The sequence below is a fragment of the Panthera onca genome, chromosome D2 (genome assembly GCF_046562875.1).
Source record: "Panthera onca isolate mPanOnc1 chromosome D2, mPanOnc1 haplotype 2, whole genome shotgun sequence".
Classification (NCBI taxonomy): domain Eukaryota; kingdom Metazoa; phylum Chordata; class Mammalia; order Carnivora; family Felidae; genus Panthera; species Panthera onca.
In genome coordinates, this window is record NC_138349.1 from 27,804,680 (window position 1) to 27,828,429 (window position 23,750).

The 23,750-nt window shown below is 54.5% G+C and overlaps 1 protein-coding gene across 3 annotated transcripts; it reads left to right on the plus strand.

The window, feature by feature from the left end:
• Positions 1-3: 3 nt before the first annotated feature.
• POLL (DNA polymerase lambda) lies at positions 4-8,080 on the plus strand. Of its 3 annotated transcripts, none has more exons than XM_060641695.3 (9): positions 4-86; positions 902-1,035; positions 1,547-1,841; positions 2,029-2,191; positions 2,551-2,868; positions 3,633-3,806; positions 4,361-4,489; positions 6,556-6,724; positions 7,170-8,080. In XM_060641695.3, the coding sequence occupies exons 2-9, from the start codon at positions 924-926 to the stop codon at positions 7,532-7,534; spliced, it is 1,725 nt and encodes a 574-aa protein (XP_060497678.2). In that variant the 5' UTR covers positions 4-86; positions 902-923; the 3' UTR covers positions 7,535-8,080. The 3 variants fall into 3 exon arrangements, with proteins under 3 accessions (XP_060497678.2, XP_060497679.2, XP_078290877.1); XM_060641696.3 differs by having other exon boundaries at positions 46-86; positions 874-1,035; XM_078434751.2 differs by lacking the exon at positions 4-86 and having other exon boundaries at positions 118-1,035.
• The last annotated feature ends 15,670 nt before the right edge of the window (positions 8,081-23,750 follow it).

The following is a 23,750-nucleotide window of genomic DNA, read 5'->3' on the forward strand; positions in this document are numbered from 1 at the left end:
TTCTGAGCATTTACCCTCCCCCCACCCCCTCCGGCCCCCGACTTCCCACCCACCACGCCCTTCGTCTGCTCTCATTGGCTGCCCTGGTAAGTGGTTTACTCCAGCCCACCCGCGGGGCCTGAAGTTGACCCCACCTGGGACCGAATCACTGCAACGGGTAGGGGTCCTTAGGTCAGGGTGCCGACACTCCAGCCCTCCTCTGGCCTCCAGCTGGGAGTGCCTGGCGCGCGCCAGCTGCGCTCGCGGCGGGTGCCCCACAGCTGCCTGTCGTCTCCACCCCCAGCTGTGAGGCCGCGACTCCTCTAGTCTCGGAAGGCGCCCCACACCTGCTGCTGCCTTGCCCTGTCTCCCCGCACCTGCGGGGCTGAGCACCCCCGTGACGGGAGGTCCGCGACCAGGGCAGGTGTAGGGCGTTCCCCCGGCTCCCTAACACCCTGCTCTCCCAGGGTTTCCTATGCGGGTCTGTGATGGGGTAGAGAAAGATCATGGGTTTATATGCAGATTCCCCCCAGTCCGTCAATCCTCTTGGGAGCCCAAGTAAAGATGTAGCTCCATTTCCTAGCCTAGCATCTCCTGTTGGTAGAGCCCTTTCAAAGTGGGATGCAGCAGGGCAGACACTGCGCTGAATCTTTAGAGCAACCCCTCCGAGGAATATCATTTTGTACCACTCAGAAGTTCCTTAATAGTCCCATCCTTCCCTTTATTTTCCCCAGTACTCTGACATTGAAAGGCTGGTGAGTGCTAGGCTAAAGTTCAGTTGGGTTTGAGATACCCCAAGGAACTGGGCTACTGCCCCCAAACCCTGGTCATTAGAGACACCACCTCCGTAGGCAAAGGGTTGGGTAACCTCAATTCTGGGTTTCCACGTGATAGTTGCCCTGATCAAATCTAAAACCTAAAGGCCAGGATCCGGCCATCCCTCAATGGACCCCAGGGGCATCTTGAAGGCATTTCCCAAGCGGAAGAAAATTCACGCCGATCCATCATCAAAAGCACTTGCAAAGATTCCCAAGCAAGAAGATGGAGAAGCAGAAGGTGAGCAGACTCACCCTCAGAACCCTCATGTACTTGAACCCTTAGGATTCCTATGTTGCTCATGTCTAGACTTGGATATTAGAGCTGATTCTGCCCACCCACGGACTACAGGTTGGTTTGTATCTCCCTTGCACAAGGCTTGGGCCCCAGTCTTTGACAGGCCACTTGCTCTGTCTATTAATAGTAGGTGTCTATTAATACTTGTTGAAAGAATAAATAAACAAATGAAGTGATATATAAGATACCTACAATGTGCTAGACACAGTTCTAGATTACATGAGGGAACACGACATATCAAAATCCTTGCCCCTTACATCAAGTGATGGTCCATGGGAAAATTAACTGTATGTTTGTGGCAGAATTCCCCAGAAGGCTGGCTGTCTAGATGGAAGAAAAATGATTGTTTGGGGGCACAGGACTGTAAAAGGTTCATTCGGATCATATCTGACAGTTATGACATATATGACAGTTATCATATCTGACAATAGGCATCTGGATGTCCCTTACACAGAATGGCTGAGCTCCCTGCGGGCCCATGTTGTGCCCAGTGGCATTGGGCGAGCCCGGGCAGAGCTCTTTGAGAAGCAGATTATCCAGCACGGTGGCCAGATATGCTCTGCCCAGGCCCCAGGCGTCACTCACATTGTGGTGGATGAAGGCATGGACTGTGAGCGAGCCCTCCGCCTCCTTCGACTGCCCCGGCTGCCCCAGGGCGCTCAGCTGGTGAAGTCCACCTGGCTAAGCCTGTGCCTGCAGGAGAGGAGGCTGGTGGACACGGCAGGATTCAGCATCTATATCCCTAACAGGTGGGTTGGCTCCAGTCTTTCCTCAGTGTTTTCTGGCAGCATCCTGAGCTCTCCTCTTGGGCTATTAAAAATAACTTTCATTGTCTTAATCGGACACATTAGAAAACCAAGATCTCAAAGTAGAGTATGAGGAGCAGAGGTAGGGCCAGACCTTTGGGATCTTAACTTGCCATCACCATCCCTGCAGGTACCCGGACCAACCACACGTCAGCAAGGCAGACCAAGACTTTTCTGCTCCTCCTGGAGCCCATGAGGCTCTGCTCAGGACAGCCCTCTCTCCTCCCTCTCCTCCCACGAGGCCTGTGTCTCCTCCCCAGAGGGCAGAAGAGGCCCTGAGCACCCAAGCCCAGGTCAGGAGCCTCCCAGCCCTCACAGCTCCCTTCCCCTGGGAACTAGGTCACAGAAACAGGCAGGGCCTGGTGGTGGTTCAGAAAGTCCTAGACCCCTGAATGAGGAAGGACCTCTTTCTTATGAGGCCATTTGGCTCTTCCCAACATCCACCATGTCTGCATTTGGCCAGGCCACATCTACCACATACCACTGGGAATTCTAGGACTGAGCACTGGGGGAAGCCAGGTGGAACGTGGCCCCACACTTAAGGAGGTGCAGGTCTGACTCATTCCTGGGTCTGACTAGGAGGCTCAGACCCCACCTTTGAGGAGCTCTTTGGGGGGCGTGAACTTATTGTCTCATCTCTTTCCCCCTCAAGCCTGGCTCTGATGATGAAACCAGTGATGGGGAAGAGAACCAGGTTAGCGCAGCTGATCTGGAAGCCCTTATCAGTGGCCACTACCCCACACCCCTTGAGGGAGATGATGAACCAAGCCCAGCCCCTGAGGGCCTGGATAAGTGGGTCTGTGCACAGCCTTCGAGCCAGAAGACAACTAACCACAACCCCCACATCACAGAGAAGCTGGAAGTGCTGGCCAAAGCCTACAATGTTCAGGGAGACAAGTGGAGGGCCCTGGGCTATGCCAAGGCCATCAATGCCCTCAAGAGCTTCCACAAGCCTGTCACCTCCTACCAGGTACCCGGGGGCCAGTGCAGGGTATGCGGGGAGAGGGGGGGCCCTCTGTTTACTGGCCAGAGGTTGGTGGTGGCACCAGTCACAAGGGGGATTGGGTGGAATGCTTAAGATTTTATGATGTCTGAGACTTCCACAAAAGAAAATGGGGATATGGATGAAAGCAGATTGACAAAATCTTGATAATTACAGAAGTTGCTGACAGGTACTTGGGGGCTCATTATACTGTTCTATTTTGGAATTTTTTCCATAGTAAATAGTTTTTAAAAAGTTTAGACTCTGGAGGCCAACAGACCAGAGTTTGAATTCTGGTTCCCATCATTCGCTGTGTGATTCCAGGCAAGTTACTTAAACCCTTAGAGCAAGGAAAAGGAACTAAGTAAGAAGAGTGAGAAACTCAGGTGTTCCCATGAGGACCAAATGAGATGCTTGCTGTCGTGCAGTAAGGCCCGATACGCAGTAAGACCTCAGTAAATGTCTGCCCTCACTGTTCCGAGGGCAGTGGTGACTCGGATCGTCACTACTGCCTTTTCTCTACTTCCTGTGCTCGCCTCCATCCCTCTGAGAACCAAAAGACAAGTTTCCCAGCCCATTCTATCCTAACTTCTCATCTTCAGTTGTGCCCAGGCTTTACACAGCCATCAGTTGCCAACTAGCCAGGTTGGCCTTCACTCAGATACCTGCTGAAGGAGTCTGCTAGCCTACCACTGGCTCCACACCTGCCGTCTTCTCATTCTTCTTTTCTACTTCTGCCTCCTCCTCCCCAGGAAGCCTTCAGTATCCCCGGGATTGGAAAGCGGATGGCCGAGAAAATCGTAGAGATCCTGGAAAGCGGGCATCTGCGGAAGCTGGACCATATCAGTGAGAGCGTGCCTGTCTTGGAGCTCTTCTCCAACATCTGGGGAGCTGGAGCTAAGACTGCCCAGATGTGGTACCAGCAGGTACCTGTCCCTGCACCTACTTCAGTTTTGCTCTTTCTCAGAGGTCCTGACCCACAGTTCTCATACCCTGTACTCTGATGGGAATGAACCCAGACTACAGTGAGACCACTTTTCATGGGGATTAGGTCTCCTGGCTTCCAGAACTGCCCTGTTGCTTGGTAGCCTTGAGGCATTAATCTGTTGTGTAGGCAGAGATAAGAAGCATGTTTCTCTGTCTCCCAGACCAGCAAGGGCCTTCCTGAGAAGACCAGGACTCAGGGCTGAGTATCCAGATCAATGGTTCCCCAATCTGGCCATGCCCGGAATCCCCCAGACCGATGGATTCATGAACCATTATTTTAGGGTTGTGGCAGGGCTGGATTGGGGTGTGTCTCCTGTGCTCCCTACCTTTCTTGAGTCCCACTGATTAGAGACCCAACCACTCCTGGGGTTGGTCCTACCTCAAACCTTCCTTGGAGTTTGGGGGTGATGGTAGCCTTGTGTATGTGCTCACTCACTGCCTCTCCATTGGTCCTGGCTGCTCACAGCCTCCTCATCTGGCTTCTTTTTTCCAGGGTTTCCGGACCCTAGAAGACATCCGCAGCCAGGCCTCCCTGACTACCCAGCAGACCATTGGCCTGAAGCATTATGATGACTTTCTGGAACGCATACCCAGGGAGGAGGCTGCAGAGATTGAACAGACAGTAAGCAGGTGCCCCAGAGCAGTGAGGAGCCTTGCTATAAGCTCGTGGCCTGGCTCAAAGTCAGGAACACCTCATCCCTCAGCCGGGAAGTCAGAAGAAGCTGTGGAACAGCAGAGGTTGGGACCAATGAGGAAAGGGCAAGTTGAGACTGAAGCTGGAGGGGAGGGTGGCTTTGGTAGCGAAGGGCTGCAACACCAGGTCTCTGGATTAGGGTAGAGTGAACATTGGCAGAGATGCTAGAATGATGTTAGGACTGGGTTAACGTTTGGGCTGGATTAGAGGTGGAATATGGTCAGAACTACTTGAGGATATTGGGGTTTGAACTGGGCCAGGTCTGGGTCAGGGCAGAGGTACTTAATGTTTTTTGATTTACAAACTTTTCTGAGAACCCGATGAAAACTATAGACTCTTTTCTCTCCAAAATGTGTACAAATGTACAAAGTTGTTTTTTTTTTTATCTCTTTCCAGAGGTAAGGGCCTTCTGAAGGCTCCCCCCCACCCCTCCACCAACCTGAGACTGGTTCAGGGTGTGGGTTAAAGTTGGTGTAGAAGCACAGTGCCAGTACAGTTAGGTTTGGGGTTAGAGAAAAGCTAGGTTGAGTTAAGGTTAGGCCCGAATTAAGAGTAGGGTTTTCTTAACATTGGATGCTTTTAGTTAAGATTTGTCATTGTCCTAGAAATAAGATTTGGCCAACATTAGGGTTTGGTTTAGCGTTGGATTAGAGAGTAAATTCGTATAAAACCTAGATTAGAGAGAGACTAGGGTGTATTTAGGATTAGATATATCATTTGTTCAGTCAGCTTCAGGATTATGGGGTGGTTGCTGTGGGCAAGGTTTGCTACTTTGGAGTCAGATTCTGATCAGGAGGGACTCTGTGGAGACCCTGGCCCACTTTAGTTAAAATTAGCCTCCAGCTCCACTCCAGGCCACTAGGCCACGGGACTATGAGACTGGCGCAAGATAGATGGACAGGCCCTTTTGTCCACCCATCACCAGGCCTTGGTGCTAGTAATGACGCCGTCACTCAGCCACGGTGTCCAGGCACAGAGAATGTCCCAGTGAGCTTCCAGCCCCCAACCCATTCGAACAGCAGTGGCTTCCCACCTGGCCTGCTCCCCCCACTTAAGGGCTCCAGCTTTAGGAGTTTTTGATGGGATTACTCATCCTAGGTCTCCTCCCATCCTCTTGGGAGGCTCAAGAAGGGACTGAGAGGATTAGCAGAGCCATGCCTGTCAGGAGAATTGAGGTGTCCTGCCTGGAGTATCCAGGGCCCCAGAAATCTCAGTGTCCTGGGGTAGAGGCGTGGAGGTCATCTGCATATGAAAGGCTTCAGTGTCTCTGGGGTGGAGGCTAATGGGCTTATTCCTCTCAGTGAGGGTTGATCCTTCAGCTGACAGCCCCCTGTCTCCATTCCCTCTGCACCGAGCCCATTCCTCCAAGTAAGGGTGTGAGTATTGGCTCAGAATTGCCTCCCTCTTTGCTTTCTTTCTTTTTCTTTACTATAGGTGCGGTTGCATTTCTAGGCTCCATTTCCCCCCAGGCCTCAGCCTGGGGCACCCCGCTAGCCACCTGATGAAGCCTCAAGCCCCAACTCACACTCTGCTCTAAGCTCCAAATCCATACCAGGCCTTGGAGGGCTTCCAGGCACCTGGCCCTTTGTCCTAAGCAGACATACGCAGGCATAGGGTTTGGGGCCGAGGCCAAGAGAAGGGGTGTCTCTCCGCTTTTAAAGAGCTCCAGGAGGAAAGATCAGTGTCTTTCCTCAGAATCAGAGCATACACCTCTTAGATCCCTCTTCAGGCCACCTCTGGTGGTATGAGCACGAGGTTTTCTCTTCTGTCCTAGGGAAGCTGGAGAACTGCCATTCCCCAGGGTAGATCTCTGACATCTCCTCCTTTAGTCTTTCCCTCAGGCTCGTGTGATGCGACCAGGGATTGGTTCGGGGCATAAGCCGGAAGTGTGGGCTCCTGGGTCGGGGAAGGCTCTTGTGCTGTCAAGGGGGAAGAACTCCTTGCAGGGCTTGAGGCCCACAGGCCCTCCCCCCTGCCCCTCTGCTCTTTCTCAGGTCCGGGAATCAGCTCAGGCTTTCACCCCTGGGCTGCTGTGTGTGGCATGTGGTTCTTACCGACGCGGGAAGGCAACTTGTGGTGATGTGGATGTGCTGCTCACTCACCCGGATGGCCGGTCTCACCAGGGCGTCTTCAATCGCCTCCTTGACAGCCTTCGACAGCAAGGTATAAGCTCCATCTCTGGGTGAGCAGGTTGGCTCCAGGCAGGGCGAGGCTAGCCGACCCCCAGGAGGGAGGGCCTCAGAGTTGCAAGCTCTCAGCAGGAAGCAGGGGAGGGTGGCTTCGTGAGAGTGCCACCTCTCCCTTGTGGCCAGAGCCAGTTCAGGGCAGAGATGAAACAGTCCACCACCCGTCCACTTAGTAATAGGTGCTCAATACTGCCCGCAGGTTAATTGCTTGATCTCACCTTTCTGTGACACTGCAGGGGACATGGGGAGGAATGGCCATGCGTGTTTTAAGGAGGCAGGTGCAGAGAGGGCAAGGTTGCCCAGCAAAGAAATTCACGCGCAGGGAATGGAGGACCCAGGGATGAACAGGAGAGACCTGGGAGGACGGGGCAGCCCCAAGCCTGGCTCCCTGCCCTCCCAGCAGCCTTCCCATGTTGCGCCAGGGTTCCTGACGGATGACCTGGTGAGCCAGGAGGAGAACGGCCAGCAGCAGAAGTACTTGGGTGTGTGCCAGCTCCCAGGGCCGGGGCGGCGGCACCGACGACTGGACATCATCGTTGTGCCCTACAGCGAGTTTGCCTGCGCCCTGCTCTACTTCACTGGCTCTGCCCACTTCAACCGCTCCATGCGGGCTCTGGCCAAGACCAAGAGCATGAGCTTGTCGGAGCATGCCCTCAGCACTGCTGTGGTCCGGGACAGCCGAGGCCGCAAGGTGGGGCCTGGCCGAGTGCTGCCCACTCCCACTGAGAAGGATGTCTTCAGGCTCTTAGGCCTACCCTACCGAGAGCCAGCCGAGCGGGACTGGTGACCCATGGCTGGGGGGAAGGGGGACTGCCCCACCTGGCCATCCAGTGCTTGTCTCCAGCCTTAGTGGGCTGAACCTCACTACTTCAACAGCCTGGGCCTGAGGGAAAGGGCCAGCCTGGCTCCCACGTTCTGTCCAGCCCTCTCCTCAACAAGAGCAGACTGCTGGCCTTCTGCCTCCCCACTGCCTCTGGTGGAGTTCTGGACATGCCCCCCCTCCCTCTCCCCCCCCCCCTCCCCGCCTCATTTTAAGCAAGAACAGCTGCTGGTGTGAAGCCAGTTTCCTGTGCTGAAGGCCCAGACACCCCCACTTCCCTGCCCAAGGAGGGTCTCTCTGCTGGGGGCAGGATGGGGGCTGCAGGGGAGGGGCAAGCAGCTGTAGCTGAGCATCACCTAAGACCCTTTGGAGCAAGAGAACAAGCCGTTTCACATGTCCTCCCTCCCCCTAGCCCGCTTCCTGTGCAGCTGGAGGTGTGGGGACGGGGTGACCAGGCTTGGGGAGGATAGCATTTGAAGGCCCAGGGGCCCAGTAAAGTGCACTTGACATTCAGCCTGCTTGGTGTCTGTGAACTGCTGCAGTCCCTGCCTGCCTTCAACCCGGGCAGGGATGGAGATGGGAGCCCAGAAAGGCAAGTTAACTGCTCTCCAGAAGGGCTGGCTTAAGTCCACTCCTGAGCTCAGAAGGGGGGCAGAGATGGACGGGTAAAAGGGAGAATTCATGGAGTCAGGCATTAGGAGTGCCTGTCTCTGCATTAGCATCTCTTGTGGGCCCTGCCCTAGAACAGGCTATCAGGACGTAAACAAAGGTGACAAGACTTACTAGGAACTGGTGACTTGTGCTACCAGCAGTGCTGAGGCAGTCAGACGAGGTTGTGTGGAGGGGAGGGGAAGGCTGGCAGGGAAATAGCCTGCCTGTTTGGGGAAAACTAAAGAGCCTACTTTAGAGACGATGCTGTATGCCAAGGCTGGTGGAGGACTGGGAGTCAGGCTAAGGGGCTCAGTTTGATAGAGGGGATAGGAGCAAGTCCAGCTGGTGGGACCAGGATGGCACTTGGAGGTTGGACCTCGCAGGATGGAGAGTTTGGTGAGGGGAGTGGTGGGGTGGGGAAGAAGGTTTGGACATACCAACTATGAAGAATAATGTGCACAGGGCTGGAGGAGGTGGCTGTGTTGGGAGGAGCAGCAAGGGGCCTGGAGAGGCCTCCTGGCATGGGGGGTTTGGAAGCTGAAGAGATGGGCGCAAGCCGGAGTGTGCTGGCTGGGAGGCAGGCCTGGGGGGCAGGTACTGAGTCCTGTGTCTCTGTCAGTAACTTGCAGAGTCTCAGAGCTGGCCTTTGTCGGCCTGATTTCGGTCAGGGGATGCCAGCATCCTGGCATAGGGATCCCGACTCTAGTTCAGAACTCAAGTCCAAGCCCTGGGGCCCCACCTGCACGGGGCATGCTGGGGAAGGAATCTAAAGCTCATGGAGTCTGGGAACCCTTTTCACAGCTTAGTACCAACCAGAGACAGCCACGTCAAAGGCCTAGAAGCCTCTGTGAGGGGTGAGTCCCTCGGAGCTTCTATTCCCAGGGAGGTGTGGCTGACTGGGGCCCGGAATGAATAAGCCAGGCAAATTCCTGGCCCCTTAGGCTGCTTCTGGACCCTGCTTGCAAGCTCTGCCAGGTCTACTCTGAACTAGGCCCCCAATGTCTGCCATCATTCCCAGCAAGGGTCAGAGCTGGCAGAAACCCAAAGCCTGGAGTGTCAGGTCCAAATGTGGAAGTTGCTTCTCTCCTTTTGCTTCCCACTTAAATGCCCTGGCATCCTGTCCGGGCCCACAGTAATAGGGCCTCCAGGGCTGCAAGAGGGAACCAGTGGGTCACCGGGTAACTTGGCCAATTAACCACTTCCCATACACAGAAAGTTCCCAGAACTACAGAGGATAGTGCCACCTTCTGTGTCTGAAAACAGGGACCTGGCCCCTCAACCTCCTCCCAAGAGATTCAGAATTCCAGAGATTACCTTCAAACCAAGTCAACCCCTTGTCCCACCTCCTGGCAAGGACAACAGGAAATTGGGAAAGAAAGGAGAGCACCCACACCCTCCAGAGAGACCCATTCTGGAGGTGGTATCCTCTTGGCCACTCAGTCTGACACAGGAGCCTGGGAGAAAAGCTGAGGGAAGGGTTTCTGTCTGGAGAAAGGCTGCTCAGTTTGGAGGAGGGGCTGGTTTTCCGAGTTCAAGCTAAGCAAAAAGTGTATTAGAAGGATCCCCAGGTACTTCAGAGCCTGAACTTGGTTTCTGGGTAGGCTTGCAGCCCAGTGCCCCATTCTGCCGGAAAGGGAGACTGAATTTTGGAGCCTTAGTGGGAACTGGCATCCTGTCTAGCAACTGAGCACCCCAAAACTACCACCCAATCACCATCTGGTCCCAAGGAGGAGGAGAAGGGCCCACAAGCCTGCTTCTCACCCCTATCCCAGCTGTCGTCACTCTGTCTCAGAGCCAGAGTTGTCCCTGGCCAGATCACATGTACAGTAGGCAGAATAACGGTCCCTCAAAGATGTCTACATCCTAAAACTTAGAACCTGTGAGTATGTTATCTTACTTGGCAAAAGACAATGCAGATATGATTAAAGTTAAAGATTTTGAGAAGAGATGATCCTGTGGGCCCAATCTAATTATGAGTCCTTAGCAGAAAACCTACACAGAGAGATGTAACAACAGAAGGAAGGTCAGAGAGATGTGATGTTTCCGACTTTGAAGATAGAGGGGCACTCGTCAAGGGATGTGGGCAGCCTCTAGACACTGGAAGAGGTGAGAAGACAGAGTCTACTCTACTCTAGAGCCTCCATAATGGAACACAGACCTGGAAACACCTCAACTTTATTCTGGTGAGACCCGCCTCAGACTCCTTAACAGGAGTGCTGTGTGGTGATAACTGTGTTGTTCAAAGTCACTGAGTGTGTGGTGATTTGTTACCGCAACAACATAGAGAGTCAGTAGACTGGGCGTGTCCTGGCCTCTCCCTTTCTAGTGAGTGGAAGGACCTGCCGTGAGGCACAGGAGGCCCCTGCAAGCGCAGCTGGGGTGTGGGGAAGGGTGGGAGCCTCACTTGCCTGGAGGTGGGGAGGGTCAGATGGCAGGCAAAGCCTTGGGCCCCAGCCCTCTCCAATTGGCTGCCACCTGCTCAGTGTGAGCCTTCCTTAATTTCCGTTTCCCTCTGACATTTTGTGCCCAAGATACAGATCTCTCTGGGCTGCTCTGTCCCAACCCCACCATGCTGGGAGCCCTATCTTTTCCCAGGGCCTGGGTGGGATGACATTGGCCTTGGTCCCAGACTTGCACTGAAAGTGGAACAAGATAAGGCCAAATTCTCCTCCTGGGTTCTGGATGCTCATGGGGTGGGGAGGGGGGGCGGAGTGCAGGTGTGGGCACAGGGCCAAGAGGCTCCTGGCCTGAAGTGGACATGACAAGGTGGGCAAGTCCAGCCATGTGCTACCCTCCAGGTATCAAGGGCTGGGAATGGAGAACCCAGGCCCTTTGTTTTGCTTCTCCAGGATAGTTATGGGATTCCTGTCCCTTTAAATGGGATGCGCTGCCTTTTGCCAGGACTAGGGACCAGAACATGGAGAAGACACTGGCCTCACTCCCTTTCTTCACTCCAACAGGAGAGCCCCTTTCAGCCCCTCCCACCATCTCAGAGATGAGCCTCACATGGAAGCTATAGCTGTTGGGGCACCTGCTGCTACCCAGACTCTGCAGACACTCGGGAGCTACCCTAAGCCTTGGGCTCAGCCCCAAGACCTTTAGTCCCATGTCCATTCTGCCCTTCATTCCAGGCACCAGCCAGCTAGTTTTCCAGAACCCATGAGCCACTGGGCAGCCCTGCTTCTGAGCCCTGGAAGGGCTCAGGGCCGAAGACCCAAAGCTGACCTGGACTCTGGGCCAAGCTTCATCCCCATTGTCTGAACCGGGGCCTCAACAAGCCCCGGGGGAGCACACTGGGGGTCAGTGCAGAAGCTGAGCCCCAGGCTGTTCGACTCCATGTTCATTCGCCTGAGTGTCTAATGTGCATTCTGGGCCCATGTTTGTGTACTACGAGTTCGGGATTTTGTATCTGTATGTGTGTGGGCAGCCCCACGTGGGTGTGCGTAGCGATGTAGACCTCCCTCCCTAGCACGCCCCTGTGTTGTCAAGGGCTCAGGCAGGGCCTGGGGGCTGGAAGGGCGGTCCGCGGAGTCCCCTGTAGTGCCCGGCAGGGACTGCAGAACGTGATGGGGCCCTGGCTGGCTCTGGACTCTGGGTCCTCGTGTCCGTGGAGGCGGCCGCAGGGCGGGCCGCCTGCGTCAGCCTTGAGCGGCCATCAATAGCGCGCGGTTAATTAATTTGATGGGAACAGCAGGGACCGCCGTTTGCATTTAGTGAAGTTCCAGGAACTTCCAACCTCATCTTCATAATTGGCCTCATAAATTGTAAGAAAGAGAGAGATCAGCAAAGCGGGAGGGAGGAGGGGCTGCCCGTCCGTCCTTATTTAATTTTATTGCTGAAATTCATCTTTTTAGCCTCCTCCGGAATCGGCTCTCCCTGCCGGATTTGCCTAATCATGATAAATTAATATTCATTTCCCCGCCTCTCACCCAGCTCCCGCGCTTGGATGGAGTTGAGCAGGGCTCCTTCCAGCCCCACGTCCAGGCCTTGGTGGGAGCCTGAGGGGGTGGGGACCCCCGAAAAGAAAGCAGAAAAGAAAGCGCAGCCTGGGGAGGGTGGGCGGAGAGCCTGGGAGAAGAGGTGCCTCTGTTACCGTGGGGAGGTGGGAGGGGGAGATTCAGGGTGATTGACTGGGACTCTCAGATGAGGGGCTCCTGAGGCCCCCTGCTGGTTCCTGCGCAGGAACAGCCCAGAGTGTCCAGGGTGTGAATGAAGATCGACTCCCCCCCTGCGAAGTAGGGTTAGGTGGGAGGGGCCGGAAGACTCTGAGAGGCCCCTTTGGAGACCCAGAGGTCTGGAAGAGGGAAGACAGGATGGATTTGGGAGATGGGTTTTGAAGGCTAGCTCCAGTTGAGAGGTGGGGGGAGGAGAAGGCTCCGCTGCTCGTCTGACCTGGCCTTGGCCCCACACCCCTGCTGACTAGGTACAGGCCACCTTGCCCTGGGCAGACTCCAGTGGGACCCGGCCTCTGGTCTCTGACCAGCAGAAGTGGCGCCTCCACTTCCCTACAGCTTAGGCCGGCTGGGCGGCTGGCCCTCTGAAACTGGGCACCTTGGCTGGGCTGTGTGATTGCCCCAGCTACTGCTCTTCCTCGGTGAGGCCCTTTCCCAAACCCTGCAGCAGGGTTGCCCGGAGGGAATGCAGGCCTGCTCTTCTCAGTGGGGCCCTGGGAGGGCTTTAGATTGTATTCAGCTCCTTGCCCTATTGTACAGATGAGGAAACTGAGAAGCAGAGATGGGTGGTGACTAGCCCAGAGTGTCACGGAAGTCAGCGGGCTTGGGACCAGGAATGAGGGATGCTTTCACCCCCTCTGGAGGCTGGGTGTGGTGGGCAGGATTCTAAGGAAGACCTCAGTGACCTTTACCCTCTCCCTTTTGAGGGTGGGTGGAGCCTTTAATTATGACGAGGTTTTATTCCCCGTGGTAATATTACCTTATATGGCAAAAGGGAGATGATCTGGGTGAGCCTTGGCTAAGCCCATGAGACCTTTAAAAGCAGAGTTTTCTCTGGCTAGTAGAAAGGGGCAGTCAAAGAGAGTCCAAGCATGAGGAGTCAACACACCTTTGCTGGCTCTGAAGATGGAGGGGGCTGCGTGCAAGGACCAGGGAGAGTCATGGAGAAACTTAGAGTAGCCTTTAGCTGACAGCCAGCAAGGAAAGGGGACCTTAGTCCTATAACCACAAGGCACTGAATTCTGCCAACAGTGAGAATGAGCATAGAAGCTGATCTCCCCCCGGGGGCGCCTGGGTGGCTCAGTCGGTTGGCATCCGACTTCAGCTCAGGTAACAATCTCATGGTTCATGGGTTCGAGCCCCACGTGGGGCTCTGTGCTGACAGCTCAGAGCCTGGAGCCTGTTTCGGATTCTGTGTCTCCCTCTCTCTCTGCTCCTCCCCTGCTCATGCTCTATCTCTCCCTGTCTCAAGAATAAATAAACATTTAAAGAAAATAAAAAAAAAAAAAAAAAAAGAAACTGATCTTCCCCAGAGCTTCCAGGTGAGGACTCGGCCTGGGCCAACACCTTGATTTGGGCTGTGTGGGACTGGAAGCAGGAAATTCAGCTGAGTCTTTCTGGACTTCCAGCCTAAAAAGCTGAGACCATTAATGGATTTTGTTTTTAGGGGCTAAATTTGTGAAAATCTGTTATGCAGCAATAGAAAGCTAATACACAGAATTAGGGGAAGGGTGTCTTAGGAGACTCCTATGATGGGAAGGAGGGAGATAAAGTTGGAAGAGGTCTGGGTTTCTATCCCAATGCCATTTCTCTCCCCCCATGTTCCCACATATCAACAATTGACTGGAGCTGCTCCCCAGCTGCCAAAGTCATCACGTCTCCCTATTGCTTTACCTGGGATCCAACCCTTGCAAACATTTAAATTTGTGACTCTTGCAAGGTGGAGCCTGAACCCCAGGGTTATGAGGAGCAGGGATTCACCTCTCATAGCAAAGGGTCCTTGACAGGAGGAACTTCTATGGAATTTGCTCAGGCAAAGCCTTCCAAGATATGGGTAGGGGCAGGCTAATTCAGTGCAATTGCAGACAGAGATTCCCTCTCCATCCCAGAGTTTTTTGGTTTTGTTTTTAATGTTTATTTATTTTTGATAAAGAGAGAGAGAGACAGAGTGTGAGTGGGGGAGGAGCAGAGAGGCTCCTCGGTTTCCTGAGCTCCTTTCTGGGAGTGGCTGTAGCTAGATCTCACTGGGCTTTCTAATCTCTCTCTCTCTCTCTCTCTCTCTCTCTCTCTCTCTCTCTCCCTCCCTCCCTCCCTCTCTCTCTCTCCTTCTCCCACGTATCTAAAGCAAAGAGACCTAAGTTTTCAGTATGTGGAGGGTTAGCCCATGGCCCTGAAACCTGGAGTTCTGAATCAGCAAATGCCCACTTGCCCTGAGATGGGAGCTCCTGACCTCTAACCTCCAGAACCAGTGGTATGGGGGACATAGACTCTAAGCTCTAACCCTGCTAGAAGCAGGGGTTCTGGCTCTATAGCTCACATATATCCCTATACATTCCTGACACGTGGTCCCCACACATGTCCATGCACATACCTGATCTCTGCCTGTCAGCCCCACACATGCCTGATTTGATTCCACATGGGCTCCACACAGGGCTTGATGGGTGCCTAGACTGGCCTGAGACACCACCTTCCCCCAGCTCCAGATTTCCCCTGAGAAATCCTCTCTCATCACTGTGACTTTGGACTCAATGGACTTTGGACTTTGGGAGCACTTTGGGGCCAGTTTGACAAGGGCTTCTGGTCAGGCCACCCTACCTACCTGCTAGACCACACACCCATTGGAAAGGAATCACCCCCCTGGCCTGTTCCTCTTCCCCTCAAGCTGCCTAATGGGGAGAAAGCCTGGGACCCTTAGTGTCTGACCTGAGGAGAGAAGGCCTCAGAGGCCATGCCCTTCTTCTCCCTGACGGAGAACAGTCCTGGAGCCCTGGGCAGCTCGTTTCTCACCTAAGGGGCCAAGGACTGCAGCCCCCACCTCAGAGCTTCTGAGAGCCAAGGTTCCCCACCCCCACCTTGAGGGCCTCCCTAGCCTTCCACCACCCAAGTGCCTACAGAAGCTGCAGAATCAAGTAAAGGAGGAAGGCTCCAGGAAGATGCCCTAGAGAAGCCCTACTTGCTGCCCAATCTGTACTATGCAACTATGCAGCTTCAGTTTTTACTGTGAAGTACACACTCAGACCACAGATATCCCTCCAGAGCCTGGCTCCATAGGCAAGAGGAAAGCTCTCTTCTCCATGTTTCAAGTTCTATCTTTCTGGACCTCACTCCCTCTACCCGATAGGAACAGACAATCAAGCCTCTCTGGGATCTGGAAAGGGAAGGGCTGCTCCGACGCACAGGGATGGCGAGACACAGGAATGCTCCAGGGGTCATCTTCAGGGACAGGGGGGCCGCCAAAAATGGGTATCATGAGGGCGGAGCCTTGGGGTGGGCTGGGCCGCTACTGCCAGGTGTATAGGGGGAGGGATGGGACAGGTATTGAGGTCGACGGGCGCACTTCCCGGAACAGGCCAGCAGAGGGCGCGCGAGGACCGACGAAGAGGACGGGCGAAGCGGCCCTGCGGTGTGCGAAGGCCGGGATGGGGATGTGGCAGAGAGTGCGCCAGGTACCGGGAGGAACCGCCTAGTGGAGCTTCTCTCCCAGGTCGGGGAAGGGGAGTAGGAGGTTGGGGCTGGAAGGGTCCGGAATGCGCTGCCGCTACGCATCCCCTCCTTCCTCCTCCAGAGGATGCCTTGGGGGATGTGGCTTAGTGCCCCTCCATGGGTGGGTAGACCCTCCCCATCACCCGGGAGGGAGCAGGATCCTGGACTGGTTACCTTAATGTGGTATGCTGGGGACCCTTTTCCCAGACTCACCTCTGGTCCGGATTCTGTGCCTCAGTTTCCCCCTGGGTGAGTTCTGTCCTTGCTACTGGAAGCTATAAACTGGGAGACCAGGTGGGGTGAGACGACCAGTAAGAGGGAACCAGTACCCTCCCCTTCCCTCCCCAACCTTGTAGCTGAGCTTTGAGAGGAAATAGAAAAAGAGGAGAGGAGAAAAGAGCGATGGAGGGAGAGGTGACGCTGCGGAAAGCAAATGGAAGGGGCGAGTGGAGGGGGGAGAGGAGGGTGGCTAGGGTGGGTAGGAAGAGGGGCCTAACCTCTCAGCGGAAGCTCTCCCAGCTCTTGGGCAATCTGTGACTCCTCTGGGCTGTGCTCGGGCCGGCCGAGCTCTCCGCTGCATCCCGGAACCTTCGCTCTGCCTGTAGGCCCCCTCCAGCCGCCATGATTTATAGCTGGGCCAGGCCTAGCGACCTTGGACGGATAACTAATGACGGGTCAATAACGCTACAGAAAAAGTGAACTGGTAAGGGAGGAGGGACGAGGCCCATTAGCCGTCATTTTCTCTCTAATCCTGGTGCCTCTCACTGCAGTCTCCTTGCTGGGGTTTTCCCCAGGGCCTCTTGATGGGTCTGAAAGGTGACAGTTAACACAGCTGTAACAGGAAAAGGGGAGGAGGGACCTCAACGTACTAGAGAGACCCAAAATGGGTCATATGAGGGTGAAGGAGACAGGTGCCCTGTCCGGGAAATACTTCCCACTCCCCCTATTCTGTAGACAGGAGTAGGTCACATGTTGGGAAGCTAAAGTTAGCAGGTCAGTTCCTGTCAGGCAGAAGGCAGGGCACCTGCCTTTCTCTCCCAGGGAGAGAAATAGGGAGAAAGTGCAGAAAATAGGGAGGGGGTGCCCTCTACTCCACCACCTCCACCTAGCTCCCTCCCCTGGCCCATATCTCTGGAGATGTCCTCTGCCTCCCCTCACTCCAAGCTACCCAAAGGGAGGGTGTTTACTTCAGTCCTGGGGACACCTCATATTCGGCCTGTGTCCCTGCTTGCAGGTGGGCTGGGGAAGCAGGGGCCCGTCTGTGTCTCAATTCCTAGGTCATCTGGTTCCTTTTTTTTTTTTTTTTTAAATTTTTTATACATTTATTTATTTCTGATAGAGCACAAGTGGGGGAGGGGCAGAGAGGAGACACAGAATCAGAAGTAGGCTCCAGGCTCCGAGCTGTCAGCACAGAGCCCAACTCGGGGCTCGAAATCACAAACCGCGAAATCATACCTGAGCCGAAGTTGGACGCTTAACTGACTGAGCCACCCAGGCACCCCATCTGGTTCCTATTGATAGTGGACCAAAGCCTTCTTCTCCCAATCTGGCCACTCCCCTCCTCCTATTTGAGGTCACCTGGGTCATCCTCTGGGTCCCCAGTCTATTTTTGACACCTCAGGAACCCCAGAGTTGAAAGGAAGGAAGTAATTCTCTCAATACCTGACCTGATAGAAAAATCTCCCCTAATAATCTCTGTTGACATCAAGGTGCCTATATAAATGTTTTTCCACCTTATAGTCCCATTTTGTGGATGACGAAGTTGGAGCTCAGAAGCATAGTCAGCAGAGAGAGGAACTGAAACTTGAATTCATATCCTCTGGCTCCAAATCATAGCGTCTCCCCTCCCGGTCACTACAGGATCCTGGGCTCCTGCCCCATCAGCTCATCCTGAACTCCTGCCCTGCTTTGTTTGCAAAGGAGACACCCAGTGAGGAGGCCACTGAGGCAAGGGCATTCTTTCCCCAGAGTAGACACAGGGTAACAGAACAACCCTGGAGGAAGTATTAGGTGGTGGCAATGGGGAATGGGCCTGCATGTACCCCTCACGTTGGGGACCAGACTCCCGGTGGGTGTACATATATGGACTTGTGTGTGCTCGTTCACTCACGCTATCACTTATTCCTTCAACAAACAGGTATTGAGTGGCAACCATGTGCGGTGACCTGGGGACATAGGGGCAGCACTGGGGAGCTTATAGTCTAGCAAAGGGAGTACACAGAATAGGTATGTCTGTGGCGCCTGGCAGTTAGTGGATTCCCCGGGGAGCAGAACCAAGCATGAGCAGAGGCAGATGCAAGGCACCAACTTCTGGGGATAGAGACACTAATCATTACCCATCACCTCAGCCCCTCAATCCACATCCAGACTCTCACGTATCAAACTTGCTTCTTATACTGTCTTACTTGATCAGCCTGGCTCCAGCACTGGCTACATAATTTTGGGGCCCCATGGCCAAATGAAAATTCAGACTCCTTATTATAAAATTATAAAGAATTTCAAGACAGCATCAAACCAAGCACGGGGCCCTTCTAAATGCAGGGCCCCCTGGGACTGCACTGTTCATATGCCTGTAAAATTGTCCCTGGCTGGCCCTTTCCCATTCATTGACCTCTTGGTTTTCTCTTTTTTTTTTCCTTCGGTAATCGCTATACTCAACGTGGGGCTCAAACTCAAAATCCAGAGATTGAGAGTCACATTCTCTTGTGACCAGGCCAGCCCGGTGCCCCTGCCCTCCCCTTTTCTATGTCTGGTGCTGACTTAGGCCTCACAGGTCCCTCATGTGGACCTGCCTCGGCCTCCTTGCTGGCCCTCTAGCCTCCAGGCTCTTCCCAACTGCAGCCTCCTGGCTCTTGTCTCTGTGATGACAAGTCTCCTCACTTCTCGCTGACACTCACCCAGTGCCATTTGCCTGCACTCCTGGCCCCTTAGACTCCTCGGCCCCAAACACTCCCTACAGGTTCCCATTTTCATACCTTTTTTTTTTTTTTTTTAAACAGAATTCAATTCCTTTTGAGAAATCATTCTTCCTTTAGCCACCTCCTCCAGGAAGACTTTTCTGATTTTTCTGTTGGAGATCTCACGTCACAACTAAGTACTTGGGTCAAAGCACAAATCATCTTCTGCCTTAATTCATAGCCATCTGTCTGCTGCCTCTCATAGACTTAGAATTCTGGAAGACAGGGATGATGTCATATTCATCATTGTAAATTCCACAGTACCTAGCTGACATGTAGGGGCTCAGTTAATATTTGTTGTTACAGCTGTGTGTGTGTGTGTGTGTGTCTGGAAACCCTGAATTGTGTGTGCAGAGCTTGTATGTAGGGGTTGTGTCCACAAACAAGCGTTTCTGCTTATGTGTACACATACCTCCATATCCATGGATGTACAGGCATGTTGGGGGCATACATGTGCACGGAGATAAGTGTTGTTTTTGTAGGCGTGTGTACTAACCACAGGTGCATGGATTTATGTTGGTGGGTATGCACCCAGATTTGGATGGCAGATGTATGCCCATGCATGGCACAAAAACATGCGTCTCTGGTCCTGTGAGGTGGGGGTTGTGCCTGGACAGGAGCTGCAGGTGCACTGTGCAAGGACACAGGCGGCTGGCGCGTGTGCGGACCATGTGTGTGCACAGCTGCGTGTCCTGGCCGCCGGCAGGCCTGCCCAGTGCGCCTAGCGCTCCCGCTGAGCTCGCCGCTTTGTTCCTCCGCCGCGGGCGGCCGCGTGGGCTCCTGGCTCCTAGGCCTGGGCGGCTCGGGCCCTTCGTGATTGGCGGCCAGGCGGGTAGCATGGCTCCCTCCCGGGCGGGCGGAGCCAGATCGGCTCCCGTTACCGGCGCAGGGGGTAAGGGTGGGGGTGGGGGGGGGGGCGCCAGGCCATCCATCTTCTGTTATTACAGCGTAATGGGGCTGCTCGGGCGCCCGCCCATTTGTCATCGGCCTCGTTCGCTGATAACGGGCATTTGTCATCACTTTCCTCTGCGCCAATGTCATCAGCGCCGTTGACAGGCGGGGCGGACGCGGGGGGCGGGGGGCGGGCGGGGTGTCGTGTGCATGAGCACAGGCGCGCACACATGCTCGTGGTCCTGCTGGACACACGCTTTTGCACATACAAACGGGCACACGAACCCAAGGGGCACACCGAACCTGGAGGGACACATGCCCCTATGTGTGGATCAAAGCTCCCCAGAGACCGACACACATGCAGACACACACTCAGAACAGCCTCATCTGTCAAGCAGCTATTCCCAGCTGGAGATCCTCTTCCCCAGTTGAGGAGACATGTGCTGGGGGGAGGGGCTGGTTCGTGGTTAATGGCAGCTTGAGTGCAGGTGGCCCTCTGCCAGCTCCCTGTGTGCACATGTGTGACATCAGCCACCAACATTTACTGAGCCCCTTGCAGGCTCTACAGGCTTGTGTGTGACTGTGTGTCCTATTGACAGAGTGTGGCAGTGCAGGGACAGCCACATGGTTGCTCTGAGGCCTCCCAGACTTCTCAGACCCAAGGACTTTGGACAAGTCTGCGGGGCTGGATGGTGGGGGTCCTGGGGTGGTGGAGGTGATGTTTGGTGGTGGGATGGTGGCTGGTGGGATGATGGGTGGTGGTCCTCATGATGCTTTCCTTCCAACCCTCCAGAGACAGTGTAGCCGGGGAGATACCCTTCCACTCCTGGCTCTACTCAGGCTCTGAGCCTAGGCTGATTTGCAGCAAGAGGGATTCAGGAAAGACTCCAGAAAGAACTTCCTGTCGGAAAAGGGTACGAAGCAGTTTGGGGTAGGCATGGCACTGGTAGCCAAGAGGTGAGTTTGGAAGGGTGAGAACATCTCTTGCCCATATCCTATGCCCCCTGGCTGGCTCAGGTACCAGCTCACCTGGGGCATGGATGATGTGTTCCTGATGCTGCCTTTTGGCATATTCACTTCAGGATGGTGTAGGGGACGCCATTAGCCCTTATCAGGGAGGGAGACATCTCCTTCCCCAATCTTGCTAGTCCCTAGTTGTCTGGCACATATTAGGTGCTCAATAAATAGCTGTTGAATGAATAAATGATTGAAGACAGGGTATGTGGAGGTGGGGAGTCTTCCTAGTCCCTCCCTGAGTGGCCACCAGCCACGGATGGACCCGATCTCATCTCCCACCCACCCCCCTAACTCCTTTCTTCACTCTTTTGTAGCCCCCCAAATTCCCCTTCTCCCCCAGCCTCTCCCTCCTGGGCTGAGGGGGAGAGGGTGGGGGCAAGGTCCCCTGGCAGAGCAGGGCTCGCTTGTTCCTTGTAAATGAAGACCATAATTAACATTAAATTAAGGTAATACAAATGAAGGCAACATAGAGGCTGACAAGATGAGCGTTTGGGGAGGCAGTGGGGAGAAGTGATTCATATTTTTAATTTACTGTACGGATGGGCCGTGTGGCTGGGGAACGGGCGGCTCGCATGGAGGGGGTGTCGCCCCGCGATGTTTGCTGGGCTCTGAGCAAGCACACAATGACTATTAAACTCAACTGTCCATATAATGGGACAGATTCGACATGACGCCCACCAGAGCACCAGGAGCCTGGCCGGCCAGGCTGTAAATCCTGCCCACACAGCGCCTGCCTGTCCACCTGCCGACCTAGCCTGGCTTGGCTCAGGCCTGGCATCTGGTGGGCACAATCCCCAAGAGGCCTGAGAGGGGCCTTGGACCTGGGCCACCACAGGGGCCAAGACGGTGCAGGCTCCTTGCCCCAGCTGAGTTCAGGGCTGGGGGGCAATGGCAGGTCACGTCTTGATCATGCTGGGGTGACCCTGGTATGCCCTCTCAGCACAGGACCTTGGTGCCAGGATGCGGCTGGAGCTCTGTGGCCCCACACGTGGTCTGATCCAGGAAATGAAGAGGAGACAATGGTGTCCTCTTCTAAAGAAGGGAGCGAATTGTGTCTACATCACCACCACCACAGATCACATTTACCAAGCACCTACTATGCACAGATCCCCACCTCTGACCCATTAACTGACTCCTCACAACCAGCCTATGAAGAAGATGCTATCCCCATTTTACACATGGGGAAACTGAAGCTGAGAGACGGGGAGTAAGTTGGCCACGGGGCCTGCCCGTAAGTGTCCACTGCCTCATCCCAGGCCTCTGAACCCCAGAGCCTGAGGCTACCCCTCGATCTTGTAAACTCTGTACACAGAATGAAGGCTGGCATTCCTGGTGGCCCTCACCCACTGGACCCCGAAGCCTCAGACACAGAGCCCTCTGAGGACTCCAGTGTGGGTGCACATCATCCACCCTCCCTCCAACCAGGAGAAAGGTGTCAACAAATCCCAGGCAGGCAGGGAGGGATCCCTGCTTACTCACTCTGCAAACAGAGCCTAAAGATGCTCGTCTCTGGGATGAGAGACGCAAGTGTAATTTAGGTTTTGATATTATGAAAGTCTCGCTGCTCTAAAACAGCAGGGCACTCGGTGCCTCATTAATAAAGGATAAACTCGGAGTCTATTTACAAGGCGCTTTTTGGGGTTATTTACTCTCCAATATACATATGTAATGTTGCGCATACTTACCGCTAGGTATGGCTCATCGTTCCTGCCTGTGCCTTGGAGTTAGCCTGGGGGGGGGGGGGCGTCCCTACAGAGTGGAGAGTGTCACTGGGGAAGAGGGACTGCAGAGGGGGCCACCCCTGGGAGTAGGGAGGCTCTGTGGAAGAAGACAAGGCCCCACGGAGGGAGGGGAGTCATAGAATTTTAGAGCTGGAAGGTAGAAGGGGCAGAGGGTGGATTCCATCTGTCTCCCATCCCTCCTCTCCCCTCCCTGAAGCTCAGCACCATTAAAGATAAGGTACAGGCTAGGCTCCTCTTCTAGGCCCCCAGGATCTCCCTTCCAGTCCCTCCTTCTGTATCAGGCCAGGGCATGGTGGCCTCCCTCAGCAGGACCCCTACTCTGACCAGATTCTGACCACACTGGGGAAAGGCCCTGTAGTTCTGAAAGGAGGTCGGCCAATTTGTATCAGCAAGCACGTCCTGAGCAACTACTGTGCGTCTTACACCAACCCTAACTCAGCCCTGCTCACTGTGCCCAACAGTGCCTGGAGTGGGAGAGGCCTTCCCCAAACCAAGATGGAGGTTACCTCCTAGCTCCTGGTGCCACAACAGAAATGAGTTCTCTGCAGCTGCTTCCACCTTAGCCTGGACTCTATGTGCAGTATCTCAATGAAACTGCAGCTATCTTATGAAATAGGGCACTGCTTTTATCTCCATTTTATAGAGTGAACTGAGACATAGGTTAGGGAACTCACCCAATGTCATATAATAGCCAGAAGGTGCCAGGCTGGAATTTTAACCCAGATTAGGGTTCTTACCCCCACAAGACCTCCTCAAGAGTCCTGGGCCTTAAATGCCCATCCTGGCCCCTCTGTGAAGCCTGGGCTTCAAGCAGCCCATGGCCTCCAATGAGGATCTCTAGGCCCCATCCTCCCAGAACACATCTCCCCTCACTGATCCGTTCGTTTGAGTCATCGAACATCCACCATGTGCAGACTTGGGCCTGAACCTATGGTCTTGGTGAGTGTAAGGGTGCGGCAGTGGAGGTATTGGTTGGAGACCTGGTTAATGCACAGGAGAGCTTGGAGATAGGAATGCCCACCCATGTCCCATAGCTTAGAGTTGGAAGGTTTTCTGTGCTTGCCAGAATGTGGATGAGGAATGGGTGGCTCAGGGCCCAGCCTGGGGATGGAGAGGGGCAACAGAGCACCTCCTCCCTGGCCAGTTTGGACCAAGGAGACACCCGGTGGCGTTGCCTTTTTGAAGAGAGCCCTGGGTGGAGGGATCAGAGCCTAAGCAGTCCTTTGGGAATCCCCAGGGGTCTAAAAGGAGGACATAATCACTACTGGAA